Raw genomic sequence first — 17,282 nt, forward strand, 5'->3', positions numbered from 1 at the left:
TTTTAAGAAATAAACACCCTGCATGACAGCTTTGTGTTATTAGAGTCAACATTGTCCTGTTATATTTCACCTGTCTGCTCTTTTATACCACTACTTAATTTTTTTAAATCTGATTTTTAGAATGTGCCGTGGGGCCATTAAAAAAATTACCACTTTGGACACCCCTGGTTTAAGGGCAGACTTGCTCTTTAGCTAAGTAGTTTATTAAAAATGTATCACCAAAGCTCGTGCAAATGTATCTTAATTAACATCGCCCTCCTGACATTTTGCTCCTTCATCATCTGAGGTGCAATGTGAAGTAATGTCATACTTTTACACATCAAAACACACTGGCATTATAATAAAATATAAAGTGTAGACACATGGCAATGTAGATCTGTTTATTCAAATCCAGTAATGTGTCATGGAAAAGCAACGATGATAAAAGACATTATTGTACATTTGATCTAGAAATGAAGTTACAAATACAGAACATGATCTTTTACACAGGACTGGCTGAATTATTTAGTCTTAATTGACAAGCAGCTACAACTATTGACAGCATAGATGAACACTGCTACAACTTTAAATTAGTTTACAGTTGGCTTCAAATTGTTTGTGTTTCCTAAAAATGAAGCTGTGCAGAATGAGTCGTCGGTCAGTTTGGGGTTGAAGGAAGATCATAACCCACCAGGATGAAAAAGTGCACAAAATAGGGGCCGACAGATTGGAGAGCACAACGCTCACAACCGGAGATTGAAGTGCAAACGTGTCAAACTCACTGATTCCAAATCTATTTCCTATCTCTGTACACAAGCATGCAGGTTTCTGCCATGAGCATATTTCAATTGAGTGTAGTTTCCACAGATACTTTGACTGACGTTAATTAACCGCCCCACTCCCCAACAGTGGTCCACTGTACGCAAAATGGGAGAAGTAAAAATGTTATTACCCTTTACCATCTTCCACGCCACATTTCTCTTGCCTTCAGTTTTCTGTCAGTTTGAGAGATGCAAACTGCTGGGCCATCTGCAGCGCCTCCTGCAGGCACTGCGTGTTCCTACCAGTGGCTTGGGCAGACATGTCCTTGCCGCCTCCTTTGCCGTCCATCAGGGGGCACAATTCCTGAACCCACTCGCTGGCCTTCAGTCCGCGGTTGGCCTTTTCCTGGAGGGACGATAGATTCTCATGAGCACTTGTATTGTTGTGATTTGCTGCACAATGAAGTGGATCGTGTGTAGGAAAAAAACCCTGAAGACCCTGCTGACGAGAGTTCTATCACCTGAGGGACTTGACACAGGCAGACCACTTTGCCGGCATCGGGGTCCGCAACAAAGAGCATGGCGGCGGTCTGAGGAGAGCTCGACTTCAGCAGCTTCAGGCACTCATTCAGAGCCTGTGAAAGGAGGAGGGGTGAAAGGGTGGAGAGCACCATTGTCTTTTAATCACCATCCTCATGTCTCAGTCCAAACTAATGAGACACACACACTTCACTTTAGTCACATGACACAATCAGCATTTCAAAATACAAAACCCAAAACCAGTGAAGTTGGCACGTTGTGTAATTCGTAAATAAAAACAGAATACAATGATTTGCAAATCCTTTTCAACTTATATTCAATTGAATAGACTGCAAAGACAAGATATTTAATGTTCGAACTGAAAAACAATTTTTTTTTTTGCAAATAATCATTAACTTAGAATTTAATGGCAGCAACACATTGCAACAAAGTTGGCACAGGAGCATTTTTAATACTGTGTTATTTTAGGCTTCATATTGGGCCACACATTTTCAATGGGAGACAGGTCTGGACTACAGGCAGGCCAGTCTAGTACCCACACTCTTTTACTATGAATATGACAATTTACATTGTCTTGCTGAAATAAGCAGGGGCGTCAATAATAATGTTGCTTAGATGGCAACATATCAATCAATCAATCAATCAATCAATCAATGTTTATTTATATAGCCCTAAATCACAAGTGTCTCAAAGGGCTGTACAAGCCACAACGACATCCTCGGTACAGAGCCCACATACGTATACATAAACATATGTTGCTCCAAAACCTGTACGTACCTTTCAGCATTAATGGTGCCTTCACAGATGTGTAAGTTACCAAGGCCTTGGGCACTAATGCACCCCCATACCATCACAGATGCTGGCTTTTCAACTTTGCGCCTGTAACAGTCCAGATGGTTCTTTTCCACTTTGTTCCGGAGGACACGACGTCCACAGTTTCCAAAAACAATTTGAAATGTGTACTCGTCAGACCACAGAACACTTTTCCACTTTGCATCAGTCCATCTTAGATGAGCCCGGGCCCAGCGAAGCCAGCGGGGTTTCTGGGTGTTGTTGATAAATGGTTTTGGCTTTGCATAGTAGAGTTTTAACCTGCACTTACAGATGTAGCGACAGACTGTAAACAGTGGTTTTCTGAAGTGTTCCTGAGCCGATGTGGTGATATCATTTACACACTGGTTATGCTTTTTGATGCAGTACCGCCTGAGAGATCTAACGTCCGTAATATTATCGCTTACGTGCAGTGATTTCTCCAGATTCCCTGAACCTTGTATGCAAACTACAATAACATTAAGAACTTTTTGGAACACATCAACGAACCCTTCAAAGTGATTGCTGTCACAGAAACATGGATTGATGATAAAAAAGGAATAGATTTTGATCTGGAAGGATATGAACTAAACTACATCAACAGAACCAACAAAAATGGAGGAGGAGTAGCTGTGTACGTGATGAAGAACCTGAAACATTATTGTGATTACTTATAGAGTATATTGTGAATAAATTGAGAACAGGAAGTGAACAAAAGTTTTAGCAACTGTCATGTAAAAGAAAAGGGGTAGGATTAAATAAGCTCTGCTTCTTCCTACTCCTTTTCAAACATGTTGAAAAGAGAAACTGGAAATTGTGATGTATCATGTTGTATGCTTGCATGTTCGAAATAAACTCAAACTCAAACCTTTGGATGATATTACAGTCCGTAGATGGTTACATTCCAAAATTCCTTGCAATAGCTGGTTGAGAAATGTTGTTCTTAAACTGTTCAACAATTTGCTCACGCATTTGTTCAAAAAGTGGTGACCCTCGCCCCATCCTTGTTTGTGAATGACTGAGCATTTCGTGTAAGCTGCTTTTATACCCAATCTTGGCACCCACCTGTTCCCAATTAGCCTGTTCACCTGCGGGATGTTCCAAATAGTTGTTTGATGAGCATTCCTCAACTTTCTCAGTCTTTTTTGCCAATTGTGCCAGCTTTTTTGAAAAATGTTGCAGGCATCACATTTCAAAAGAGCAAATATTTGCAAAAAATAACAAAGTTTTCCAGTTCAAACGTTAAGTATTTTGTCTTTGCAGTCTATTCAATTGAATATAAGTTGAAAAGGATTTGCAAATCATTGTATTCTGTTTTTATTGACTATTTACACAGCGTGCCAACTTCACTGGTTTTGGGTTTTGTACTTCATTTTATACTTTTACTTCTTTTTGTAACACTTCAGTTTCATTTATAAAAACTCACTTTGGCCGAGGCTCCGGTCTCCATCTCCATCACCAGCAGATCCTGATTAGGGCTTTCCTCCATCACTTGCTTGATCTTCTCCAGGACTCTCTTCTGGATGTCCGCCTTGTAGGCACGGTCCAAGTCATCCATGGTCTTCTTCAGGCCCTTCAGGGTCTCCCTCATCTCGTCCTTCCGCCACTGGGAGATCACTGCAGTGCCGATCCACTGCACACCAGACAATCAATCAAGTTACCGATTGTAACACTACAGGTAGGTGTCATGCAGCATTTTCAAAATAAAAGTTATTTTTAAACTCTTTCAGAACCCTACAAAATAAATAAATACAGTGAAACCCACTAAAGTCAGTCCTGTTTATGTCAACAGTCCAACCAGTCTACATGGACTAAGTCATAAAGTCCTGGTCCAGTACGTCATCCACACATGCTACATGGACTAAGTCATAAAGTCCTGGTCCAGTACGTCATCCACACATGCTACATGGACTAAGTCATAAAGTCCTGGTCCAGTACGTCATCCACACATGGTCGACCGCTTTTGTCTACATAAAATTTGTGCATTAAACAAATCATGTCATTTAAGTAGGGATGGGAATCTTTCAAATTACAATTCAATTAAAAATATTGGGCCGATGGTTAATTCCAGAATCAATTGTTGATACAAACCAATTCTTGATACAACATTTTTAATTGGGCTTGTGTGTCAGAGAAACAAGGCTGTGTTGAAATAAAAAGTGCCTCTTCATTTCCTGCCTGCCTGCCACCCTTTCTTTTTACAAGGGAACTTTTGATTTATGAACCCCTCCTTGTAGGAACTTTTCGATTTACAAAACACAGATTGAATAAAAATATACTTTCGTGTACAAATCTTGTCTCACTGTTCAAACGTTTCATCCACCCATTGTTTGCTTCGGAGAACAACCATTGTGGGCAGGGTGCTAGATCTCTGGTGCTCATTGTTGCAGGCATTGGCTCCTGTGCTACTTTGTGTGCTTTTGAAGTACTTTTCTGGCCTTTTTACAATATTTTTCTAGTTTTGCTAGCTCAAAATTAATCCAAAGAAAGCAATTGATGTGTGATTTTAAACATTCAGGAAGTATTTTTACAGCAGATCTGGGCAAATTACGGACATTTCCAAACATTTTTTTAGCATCAAAACTGTAGCCGCCATCATCAGTTATCAAATTACCGTAAGTCTTGAACTATAGAGTATTTCAATGGTTGGAATCTGCACTTTTGAGTGGTATAAAAGTTATTATGGTAATCTACGACACAGCAGCTCAGGAGAGGCACCAAGCAGTGTGGGCGGGTTTTGTTTCCAGAGCGGCCAGCCCGAGACACGGGAAAGCACATGTTTACAACAAAGTTCTGCAGAAAAGTGATATTATAATCAGATTGTAGGTGTTTTGTACCCTTTACATTCATATTTCGCCGTGTTTGTTGCATTTTGCTTGATTGTAACAGATGTCAATCGAGGAGGTGGTGTAAGAAGTAAAAAAGGAGCGACGTTCATATATTGTAAATATTCAGTGTTTTATCGTTGATTGTTAATATTGTAAATCCCCCATTTTTTATTTTCATGTACATTCTGGGTGTCTCATTTCTGTAAAAGTTTTTAGCATCAAAACAGACATTGTAAGTTTTTTGTATTAGTGTTCTTGAAAAAAGGGACCCAAGCACACATACTGTACAGCAGTTTTTTTTTCCAGATATATATATACACACACATACACTACCGTTCAAAAGTTTGGGGTCACATTGAAATGTCCTTATTTTTGAAGGAAAAGCACTGTACTTTTCAATGAAGATAACTTTAAACTAGTCTTAACTTTAAAGAAATACACTCTATACATTGCTAATGTGGTAAATGACTATTCTAGCTGCAAATGTCTGGTTTTTGGTGCAATATCTACATAGGTGTATAGAGGCCCATTTCCAGCAACTATCACTCCAGTGTTCTAATGGTACAATGTGTTTGCTCATTGGCTCAGAAGGCTAATTGATGATTAGAAAACCCTTGTGCAGTCATGTTCACACATCTGAAAGCAGTTAAGCTCGTTACAGAAGCTACAAAACTGACCTTCCTTTGAGCAGATTGAGTTTCTGGAGCATCACATTTGTGGGGTCAATTAAACGCTCAAAATGGCCAGAAAAAGAGAACTTTCATCTGAAACTCGATAGTCTATTCTTGTTCCTAGAAATGAAGGCTATTCCACAAAATTGTTTGGGTGACCCCAAACTTTTGAACGGTAGATTATATGTGTGTGCATATGTATATGTGCGTGTGTGTATGTCCACGCATGCACGCACGCACGCACGCGCGCACGCACGCACACGCACACGCACATGTGGTCAAGAAGATTAACCAACACGATTAAACACATTTTATTTTTTATTTTTAATCATTTTTGCGACCTAGTTGTTGAAGTTAAGGAGTTTTGTGATTTCAAACTGTGAGTGCACCACAGGGCTAGTGACAGCGTGTGTGCATGTCGGCAGGGCGGCTGAAAATGAGGACATTTCAGCTTGTTGTTGTCTAAGGCAAAAGTCTTTGCAATATAATTGAGGGAATACAAATAATGCATAACATAAAGATGATAAAGACACACCTCTGTCATGTCTGCAATCTCTTTCTGCACGTCCTTATTAGGCGCTGTCTGCTGCTTCACTTTGTCTGCCAGGGCACTCAGACCTTGGTGCAGTGCGTCTGCTTTCCTCTGGGCCTGGTGAACACAACACAACATAAGCATTACTGACACTTTTCTAACTATGTGGCTCATTTCAGGTCCATGTGTTTGTTTCTACTGGGCTATCATTAATAACTGCAGGGAGGAACAATCCCATTCATTATATGACAAGCTGCACATCAGCATGTGCTCTACTATTTCCCATTTTAGCTGACTATACAGTTTTTTGACAGTTATGTGTGTGTATGCTGCCTAACAATTCATGTACCACAGCAACACTTGTGGAGATAGATGAGAAAGAAGTGTAGTAGATGAAGTTACATCTATGAATACAGATCCATCAGAAGCAGTGAGAAGACAAAATGTTGAATGTCAACACTTACAAAAAATTATAAATGTGATCATCTGCAGTAAGAGCTTTCTTTTCAGTTTGGTTGTCAGCAAAAACAAAAGTCATGTTGACCATAAACACCAACGACAAATAATGGCTGAATATTTAGTATATGTGTGAATGTGTGTGAGTGTAGCGACCTTCTGGGCCTCGCTTCCTGTCACAGCAACGATGCGGCGGATCCCCTTAGCGATGGCCTCCTCTGAGACGATGACAAACGGTGCGGCATGAGCAGAGTTCTGCAGATGGCTAGAGATAACAACATGCAACAGGGACAGGTGTGAGCACACTGAAGGAGGCTGCTGAGGTGGATGAGGGAATATAGGATATTAAAAAAAGCAGCACATGAAAAAGGGTGGAAAATGACCTTTTTCTATATTCAAGACTTTGATTCCAATTATGCCTGATTTCTGTCTCCCTCACGAGTAATAAGAAATACTCACGTTCCACCACAAAACTCAATGGAGGTGAGAGAACCAGCAGCACTGCTGGGGTCGTCCAGCAGGTCCTGAACGGGGATGCCAATAGACACAACCCTCACAGGGTCGGGGTACGTCTCGTCAAACACAGCGCGCAAACCCTGAATGGCCTTGGCTTGTGCTAGGGGGGCGTCCATGGCGTAGACCGTCTGGAAAAACAGTTCAGGCGAGAAGATGGTTTATCAGCTCAGTCACATTTAACGGCAGTAATTCGCCGCTTTAAAGGGGAACTGCACTTTTTTTTGGAACGTTCACTTTTTTTTTTTTAACAACATTACTGTGTCTTTGACGACATTGACTTGACTCGTGAAAAAAGACAAAAATTGCTTTGCAGAAAGACAATTTTATTTTTTGTAGGAACACAATAACATCATCCATGCCGAGCGCTGTAGACAAACACAACTCCCAAGAATCACGCCTCACCTTCCCCATCCCTGGTATTAGCTGGCATTTGACACAGGACTCCATATGCGCACATAGCTGTCCGGGATAAGCCAGTATACGGATTCTTTAATTTTAGACCTCTAGAATCAGCATTTGAGTCAACAAGGTGAAATTACGTCTGAAAATGTTCATGCCGGCTCATTACGCATTACTATTTTATTTTGAAGTAAACCGTATAACTTATTTTGTGTTTGTGCATGACTTCCTGTCCAACACGGTTTTTAGCTAAACCGAACGGCCGCATTGCGGCGACCGGCAAAAATAGAAGCCCTGCGTATATTTAGTGCAAGGATCCGCCATTCCTGTGCCTTAACGCAGCTGGTGAAAACCGACACATTGACTTAATAAAAGAGAAAAGCGTTCACCGAAATCAGGGGTTAGAGGGCCGCCAAAAAATATGTCAGCTGTTTGCCCTTTTCCACCACTTGGGGTAGTAATGACAATTTCAAACAAACAGAAAAAGTCTGAAGTTAAAGTCACAGAGAAGTTTCTTAGCGGGAAAACTATGACTAAAGTGGTGAAGCTGTAATTTCATTTGCACTTTAATTGTATTGACAGTTTAGTTAAGAAACATATTCATTATTATTTAGTTTATTTTAGCACAGCATAATTTGTATGTCAATGTATTTTCCATCATGTATTTATAAGTCCCTTTTTATTTATGCAGTAAATTTGGTTAGTACTTATTTTTCCAATCAGCCTGACCTAAGCCTTCGGTTTAAATAAATAATAATCTTTGTTATTGACACATGGTTTCATATCATATGGCAAAGTTTTAAACTGTATGTAGGTTAGATATTATTGAATACAATTAAAAACAAGAGTAAAATAAGTAATTTTAGTGTTAATATTTGAGTGGGCCCCGGGCTTTTCTGTCGTGGAAAAGTTAGGCCCCGAGGTCAAAAAGGTTAGGAACCTTTGAATTACAGTATAAACACCTTGTAGGGATCAATAAAAGACAAAACTGGCACATTCCCCTTAATTATATGACACTACTTCCTGACTAAGGAAAGACACCCAGGACTAACTGAAATGAATGCATACTTGCTAATGAGACTCAGAAGTGTAAGAAAACATTACAGTATATAACAACTGGACAGCACAGTTAACATTATCAGCTTGGTGTTAAATGAGTAAAAAAAATACTTTTGGTTACTAAACACATTAACATTTATTACCACACAAAACCACAATGAGTACCGAAACCGATGTCCTGGGAACTGGTACAGTGAAAGGTAAGGTACTCATCTACAGTGTAACTAGACAGTAGTTACAGTATGTTGCTGTTGTCATTTCACACTGCTTTGCGATGACGCATTATGACATAAACATAGGCATTTTTCATGGAAATGACCCCTTCAGGTTTAAAATGTAATGTTAACAACTGCGGTCTGAGACTGGTTGTCACCATAAAAAGGACAGATTTAACAGATATGATGTCCCTGTCTTTTGAACGATAGTTTCAATAAGAAAACATTCTTAAATGTAAATATAAAAGATGCTGAATTAAGCATCAGGACTTGTTTATGAGCCGTAACTGACCTTGGCATCTCTAATCATTGCACAGGCGATCTCCTCAGTCCGCCGGACCTCTCCCGTGCTCAAAGCACCTTTGGCAGTGAAGTCAAAGCGCAGGCGGTCAGAGGCCACCAAGGACCCCCGCTGGTCGGCCTCCCCCAAAACTCCCCTTAGAGCAAAGTTGAGGATATGTGTGGCGGTGTGGTTGCTCATGATGGGTTTGCGACGAGCCTGGGGATAACAGATGGGATCACATGCGCCAATTGAAGGGCATCCAGGATTTTCCAAGTTTTTAGTTGCACTAATTAAGCTTACCTCATCTACGTGTAAGGTGACACGGTCTCCAACCTGTAACGTTCCATAAACAGTCCCTACATGCAGAACGTAACCTCCTCTAACCTGTGTGTTCTTCACTGAGAACTCCATTTTCTGCAAAGACAGATCACATAGTCACTTATGGTTGGCTGGAAAAAATAATAAGATATACTTATATACTTTTTGTACTAAATCCGCCTGAACAGAAACATTTAAAACACATTAAACACAACCGCAATAATAATAAGCATACTAGTGAATCAATAAAGCACCGAGGTTCCCAAATCGAGTTACGGGAACAAAAATTAAACACCTCTGACTAAATTGCTGTCTGAAAGGCTAGAGTTACGCAGTGTCCTTGAACGCCTCATCTTGCATGCTGCAGGCATCAAGGTGCTTATTGATCTAGAAGACACCAATGTTGTTCAATGCCCTGTGTGCGTTAGATCAACCTATAAGTACGTCCTATGATTATGTCGCGCATTTAGAATGTTTAATCTTGAAGATTTCATTTAGATTTTGTGCTAAATTAAGGCTCGTCTTCTTAAGTAGTACTGTAACTGATAAGTACGTTTTCTGAATCATAACTGGACACACCTAGTACTACTTACTAAAGTCGTACTAAAACATTTTTGATAGATTTTTGAGCGCCGTATGTAATGTTCTATATTTTCAATGGAACATATAAAAATGTTGGTGTTGTTTACTTGAGTCATATTGCAATCTACACGTATCTCTTATGTGTGACTGCCATCATATTGCAGTCTACAAGTATCTTTTATGTGTGACTGCCATCTACTGGTCACACTTATCATTTCACCATGTACCAAATAAAATAGCTTCAAGGTCGGTAAGCACAACCAAAAATATTCCGTACATTAGGCGCACCGGGTTATAAGGCGCACTGTCGAGTTTTGAGAAAATTAAAGAATTCTAAGTGCGCCTTATAGTCCGAAAAATACGGTATATAACTCGTACTTATGTTGATAATTTAGCTGACCAAAAAGTTTTTTTTCTAGTGGATTTACAAAAAAACGCGCAAAGGTTTTGTCTCACAGCTCAGTAAAACATTCACTGCTATGCAGATATTTAGAAACCAAGCACATTAGTTTTTCCCCCAGCAAGGATTAGGCCAGAAAAACTATACAGACCATGCCTTCATCAAACAACATTTGTCTGTGCATTAATGACATAGTTGAGGAAGTTTTAAAAAAGCTAATAGAGTACATACTAGTCAGTGAATTGTACACATTAGAGCTGGATAAGTCAACAGATATAGCTGGCCTGGCACACGCCCTGGTGTACTGTATGTGCGTACATTCATGAAGGATGATTAAGTGGGACATGCTCTTCTGTAAAGATTTAATTTTCCTAATTAATCAATTGAATAAATATTCTGAAATATATGTATTCCGAAATAATTCTGAGTAAGATGTTTTTTCAAGAATGTATAGTGAATGTATACTAATGCACTTACGTCTTCTGTGCTGTCATCCTCTCGAAGCATATAGCCCTCATCAAATGTCTGTCCTCCCTGCTCGGCGTAGAAAGACGTCTGATCCAGAAGTACGCCACATTCCTGACCAGAAGTCACTTGATCACAGAAGGCGCGGTCGCGGCGCAGGGCCAACACTGTGGCAGAGACCTGCTGGAACTCTAATGACACATCAACAAAGACCAGAATTAAAACACCATTTTGTCCTAAGAACCTTTCAGTCTGTCTTGGTATTTAGGTTGTTTGTACCATAGGTGCCCTTTTCATCAGAGCTATATTTGTATTTGGGAGAATCATCTGTGGCGGGGATATTCTTATTTCTCAGCTCTTCAATGGCATAGATGTCCAACATGATGTGGTCCACGTCTCCTGCACCTTTACCCTGGGACTTCAACTACACACACATATATATATATTAGGAGTGTGTGAGCTCTAGGATACAGTAGTCAAATTCTAAACAACATTTAAAAAGAATCGAATACACAATTACAAGCTATTTCTTTTCCTAAACTAATTATAATGCATCAACAGGAACATCATTGTCGTTAGAAGTCTGAACACGTACCTTGAGGCAATGTGTAGTTTAATGTTTGTAAATTAGATGCATGAAAAACAAGCCCACATGCATTTTAATTATGAACTTGAATTGTCTCAAATAAGTTCAACTTTTTAATACTTTCAGGATGTAGTTGATCCTAAAAATCACTTTGGACTGCAATGGTGCTACACAGCCAGATTGCATCAATGAACTTACTTTAATAATTGACCTTATTTGCATTTTTCTTTCTACTGTGTCAAGTCTAGTCCTTAAAGGGGACCTATAATGATTTCCGTCTTTTCTGACTTACAAATGTTACAAGAGTTGGATCGCCATGTTAAAAAATGCCAAAGTATCAAATTATAAGGTTTATGCATTTGGGTGTGAGCTTGTAAGCAGTAAGCATCTGCGCACGGGCCTTTTTTAAAATTGGCTACGTTGTGATGTCATTGCGAGGTACCTATTTGAACTTTAACATTTAAGCTATCAACCATATATGCTTTAGGCTGTGAGAATATAATATTATATAGAAAATAATATTATTCTCAGCTAATGCCGTCCCAGCTGCTCTGAGATCTATTTGATTTATTTGGACAGACAGTTTCACAGGGCAGTTTGTAATGGTTTATTTGCTTTTATGACATTGTACGATGACATGAATGAAATGAGACTGGCCGCTAAACTCTGACGGAGAAAGACGGTGACATTACGACTTGGCTTGAGGAAACACAAGAAAAGGTAGGAGAGTTTTATTGTCATCTAATTTTGGCATGCACCTAATAACAGCAACATGCAGCATACAGTGACATACAGTACAGGCCAAAAGTTTGGACACACCTTCTCATTTTAATGCGTTTTCTTTATTTTCATGACTATTTACATTGTAGATTGTCACTGAAGGCATCAAAACTATGACACCTGTGAGGTGAAAACCATTTCAGGTGACTACCTCTTAAGTTCATCGAGAGAATGCCAAGAGAGCGCGAAAAAGTAATCAGAGCAAAGGGTGGCTATTTTGAAGAAACTTGAATATAAAACATGTTTTCAGTTATTTCACCTTTTTTTGTTAAATACATAACTCCACGTGTTCATTCATAGTTTTGACGCCTTCAGTGACAATCTACAATGTAAATAGTCATGAAAATAAAAAAAACACATTGAATGAAAAGGTGTGTCCAAACTTTTGGCCTGCACTGTATATACTGCTAAAAAAATTGTTTTTAATACAGCTCTGTATCAAATGCTGTGACCGGTTGAATCTATATAAAGTGTATGAATTTAATTTTTCGACCATGTCTGAAAAACGCCTCAACAAACGAACATCTTGCAGACATACGAAGAGAGTGGGTTATACATGCGACGGGGGCAAAATTTACACCAAATCAGATCCATTCTAATCCATATCTAGAGCACAAGAAGTGTTCGAATATAAATAAAAGTCACCATAAATCCCCTTTTAACGAGAGGTGTCCCGATGCGGTTTAAACTCTTAAGTGCCTTACCTGTGCAGCCTTCTTCTCCTCCTCAAAGGAAACCAAGTCCACCAACATGCCTTTCTCCTCAGCAATGAGGGAGGTTAAGTCCAGAGGGAAGCCATAAGTGTCATACAAAAGCCATGCTGTGTCTCCTGGATGCACAGATGGACAAAAACGCTGTTTAAAGAGCACCTGAGGCCACCATGAGCACATTCCTTCACAAAACACATGCAACAGAAAAGCTTTTCCTCAAACGTCTCTCACCTGGGATAGTCTTACAGTCCCCCATACTCATGATCTTTCGATCCAGGATGCGGCGCCCCCTGCTAAGGGTTTTGAGAAACTGCACCTCCTCCTCGTTAATAATGTCCTTTACAATTTCGGGGTCTTTCTTCAATTCAGGAAATGCTTCACCCTGAAAAAAATACAAAAAGTCAGTGAGAGCCATCAAGAGGAAGAAGCAAAAAGGTTCCATTGAGTAAATCAACTGCAAACTCAAACAGTAAAAAAAAAAATCAGTTGGGGGTGACAATACATATAAGCTTCTCACTGCTTACAAGTGGGTTGAGTTTGACTGGTTGGAGCTAAAAGCTGACTTGGATCTATTATATGTAAATCTTTGACATTCTCTACAAATATATGCAGTTTTGTCATTTAATAACACAGTTTATGCAAGACAAGGCGCTCAGAATGCATTAACGGCATGTGTTGCTGCACTGTTAAACAGTACATAATGTGAAGAGACAGAATCTCACCAGAGAATTGACCACCACGTCTACCAGAGAGGCAAAGAAACCTCTCTGAGCTCCCAGCTTCTCATGAGAATAACGAACTGCACGACGTAGGATTCTCCGCAACACGTAGCTGAATGACATGGAAAACACAAACCATTTACTCTCACATTTTAACACAATTAACAGCTAATCAAGACTAATTATTCTTACGTAAAGTTGTAAAATAATTCACATTAAAAAAAATCCTTACCCTCTCCCGGTGTTGTCAGGCCGCCCACCATCTGAAAGGGCAATAGTGATGGTGCGAGCGTGGTCAGCCAGCACACGGTAAGCCATGTCAACACCATCCGCATCCTCTGCCCCTACTTTACCAGTGTATGGTCGGGCACCAGTGCCCTGAAACAAGCATAATTTGTACTGTATTTTTCGGACTATAAGGCACACTTAAAATCTTTTAATTTTCTCAAAAATCGACAGTGCGTCTTATAACCCGCTGCGCCTAATGTACGTATTAATTCCTGTTTGTGTTTACCGACCTTGAAGCAATTTTCTGTGGTACTAGGTGTAATGATAAGTGTGACCAGTAGATGGCAGTCCCACATAAGAGAAACATGTGGACTGCAGGTTGAAGCCTTTTCAATAAATGACGCTAGCATGTACCCGCAAGCAAGCAACACCAAAACTTTGATGTTTCATTGAGAATACACAACATTACACATGGACACGGCGCTAAAAAATCTGTCAAAATGTTTTATTACAACTTTGGTAAGCTACCAAGATGGAACATGGATCATTATGGCTACTGTAGTCAGACGTACTGTCCTTAAACATATGGGTATTATTGTGGTGTGTGTATAAGGACCCCAAAATGGCACTAATTCGGAGACATTATCTGGTGTTTTGTTTTGCAATATTGTGCAAAACCAAATTCTCATACCTATTGGTACCTGCTAATGTGGATTTGGGATCTGCATAAATCCCGATAATTTGCGCACGTCTTCAATTGGAGTTCACGCCGTAGTCAATAAGCTCCTTCTTTTTCTCTACCCTTTTATTGTGGGGCATTCATCTTCCGTTGTTGCCATTTCTAATATTAAGTAGTACAACAAAGATGACGGGGAGAATACACTGTCAAAGTGAAGCCATGTAGATAAGACGCATCCTGAAGATGGTCTGTAAAACATAATCTATGCAACATTTTGACCAAAGAACCACCATTATATGTTATGCAGACCACAAGGAAGTGTTTTATATGTAGGAAAAAAAAATCTGAATATGAACCCGTTAATGCGCCTTATGATGGTGTGCCTTTTGTATGAAAATAGACATGAATAGACGCGCTCATCAGCAGTGTGCCTTATATAATCCGGTGCACCCTATTGTCAAAAAAAACAAACAGTAGTCATAAATCACATAAACATTTGTTTTTTTTTTAAGTGTGCAGTAAGTAGTTGTACATGGCTTGAGATCAAATACCTAAAAAGATGTGGGTTTGTGAAGTTTGAAACCTCTGGTTTACACTGACCAGGAATATATTATAAATTAGGATATTTATTTACATACCTTCTGAATCGCTTCAAAGTATGGGACGAAGAGGTCAGTGTCATAGTTGGACATCTTGTTCTGCAATACAGACACCAAGCGCTCCAGACCCATCCCCGTATCAATACTCTTCTTGGGCAGCGGTTTCAGCAATGTCTCCGACTCCCTAAGACGAGCAGGTGAAAATTCTGAGACATACATTTAAGTGAGACGTCCTTGTTAGTTGTTGTTTTTTGCTTTGGTGGTGTGTGCGTGTGCGCTACCTGTTGAACTGGATGAACACCAGGTTCCAGACCTCTAGGACGTTGGGGTCATCCATGTTCACCAGGTGGGCGGCGTCTCTCCCTCCAATGCGGTCATAGTGGATCTCACTGCAGGGACCGCAGGGACCGGTGTCTCCCATCTCCCAGAAATTGTCCTTCATACTGCCTGGCAGGATGCGCGCTTCCGCCACGCTAACAGAAAGACAGCATGCAGGACTAGATTATTTCCCATTGGCACACATTAATGAGCATCAAAACTTTTGATTGACCAAACAATGTGACTTGTTATTGTAAGCATTAACTGTTTATGTAATGTTTATTATTATTTTTTATTTATTTTTTTTTTTTTTTTCGAACATACAAATACAATGTAATGCATCACATATTTCCAGTTGTTTCATTACAGCATGTCCGAAAAGGAGTAGGAAGAAACAGGTTTTATTTAATCCTACCCCTTTTCATAACAAGAGCAGTTTTATCCCATTTCTTTGTTCTCTGTAACAGAACAGTGAATAAATAAATGAGTGATAAATTAATATACAATAAGGACGTAAACAAATATTAAATACATAAGTAAATATTAGACATATAAACATATACACGGGGCGGTGTGGCTTGGTTGGTCGAGCGGCCATGCCAGCAACTTGAGGGTTCCTGGTTCGATCCACAGCTTCCGCCATCCTAGTCACGTCCGTGGTGTCCTTAAGCAAGACACTTCACCCTTGCTCCTGATGGGTCATGGTTAGCGCCGTGCATGGCAGCTCCCGCCATCGGTGTGTGAATGTGTGTATGAATGGGTGAATGTGGAAAAAGTGTCAAAGTGCTTTGAGTACCTTGAAGGTAGAAAAGCGCTCTAAAAAAAATAACCCATTTACACAATAATTAAAGTTGTCATAAATAAATAGTTAAGTAATTTTTGGTTCACCTAGAAGATAAATGAGAATATGTATTTTTTTTAAAAGGTTCAGGATGTTTATCATAATTATTTTTCTTTGTACTTTGTGAACACTTGTAGTTTGAACAGTCTCTTAAACTAAATCATATTAGTGTTTTAGATTTTCTTGCTTAATCCAATCCATAATTCAATTCCACATACTGATATACTAAAGGTCTTAAGTGCTGCACGTGCATAAAAATGTTTTAAATTAGATTTTCCTCTAAGGTTATACAGTATTTGTCCTCTTTTGTTGAGAAGAATTGTTGTACATTATTGGGTAGCAGGTTATAGTCTGCTTTGTACATCATTTTAGCTGTTAGCAAATGAAACAAGTCGTTGAATTTCAATATTTTTGAATTTAAGAGTGTTTTTGGATAAGCTGTCTCTCTGCTAATTGTTGTGCTTTATGATGCAAACAAACATTTTTGCTACAAGCAGCCACGGTATTAGTTGGTGCATCAAATGTCACAGTGAACCATGTGAGAGCCAAATTATCTGGTCTTAATATCTAGCATTAGCTTATGGCTAGAGACCGGCCAAGCAATTGTGTGTGACGTTGATTTGAGATACAAGTGCTTTGAGTTAGGCGCTCCATAATAATAATAAAAAACTCAGACAATTTACAATCAGCAAAAAAGTCGAGTTAAGAGAATACGATAAGCAGGGTCGGGAGTTCTAGAGGGCGGGGGCAGCAACGCTTAAAGCTTTGTTCCCCCAGGTCCGGTGCTTGGCCAATGAGGGTGGGGAAAGGAGGTTGGCGTCAGAAGCGAGGGGACTGGTTTGGGAGTACAGGTGGGGCAGGTCTGTGAGTTAGGGGGGGAGACAGATTATGCAGTGCTTTGAAAATGAGTCTGAGGATATTAAAATGTAGGTGATGTTGAATTGGAAGCCCATGGAGGTTTTGGAGGATGGGCGTGATGCTGTCGCGGGACCGAGTGTGAGTGAGAAG

At 39.7% G+C, this 17,282-nt stretch overlaps 1 protein-coding gene across 1 annotated transcript in view; it reads right to left on the minus strand.

Annotated features, from left to right (window-relative positions):
• Nucleotides 1–366: 366 nt before the first annotated feature.
• aars1 (alanyl-tRNA synthetase 1) overlaps nt 367–17,282 on the minus strand; it is a 29,835-nt gene continuing 12,919 nt past the window's right edge. The window contains exons 5-20 of the mRNA XM_062035281.1: nt 15,397–15,588; nt 15,155–15,299; nt 13,842–13,987; nt 13,613–13,721; nt 13,122–13,272; nt 12,885–13,009; nt 11,094–11,238; nt 10,827–11,005; nt 9,350–9,463; nt 9,059–9,265; nt 7,037–7,221; nt 6,734–6,842; nt 6,125–6,238; nt 3,517–3,723; nt 1,262–1,375; nt 367–1,146 (exon numbers count right to left, since the gene is read on the minus strand). Coding sequence (XP_061891265.1) covers nt 967–1,146; nt 1,262–1,375; nt 3,517–3,723; nt 6,125–6,238; nt 6,734–6,842; nt 7,037–7,221; nt 9,059–9,265; nt 9,350–9,463; nt 10,827–11,005; nt 11,094–11,238; nt 12,885–13,009; nt 13,122–13,272; nt 13,613–13,721; nt 13,842–13,987; nt 15,155–15,299; nt 15,397–15,588 — 2,422 coding nt within the window. The 3' untranslated portion in view covers nt 367–966. The remainder of the gene's footprint in view (nt 1,147–1,261; nt 1,376–3,516; nt 3,724–6,124; nt 6,239–6,733; nt 6,843–7,036; nt 7,222–9,058; nt 9,266–9,349; nt 9,464–10,826; nt 11,006–11,093; nt 11,239–12,884; nt 13,010–13,121; nt 13,273–13,612; nt 13,722–13,841; nt 13,988–15,154; nt 15,300–15,396; nt 15,589–17,282) is intronic.

This window comes from Entelurus aequoreus, linkage group LG24 (genome assembly GCF_033978785.1).
Source record: "Entelurus aequoreus isolate RoL-2023_Sb linkage group LG24, RoL_Eaeq_v1.1, whole genome shotgun sequence".
Taxonomy (NCBI): Eukaryota; Metazoa; Chordata; class Actinopteri; order Syngnathiformes; family Syngnathidae; genus Entelurus; species Entelurus aequoreus.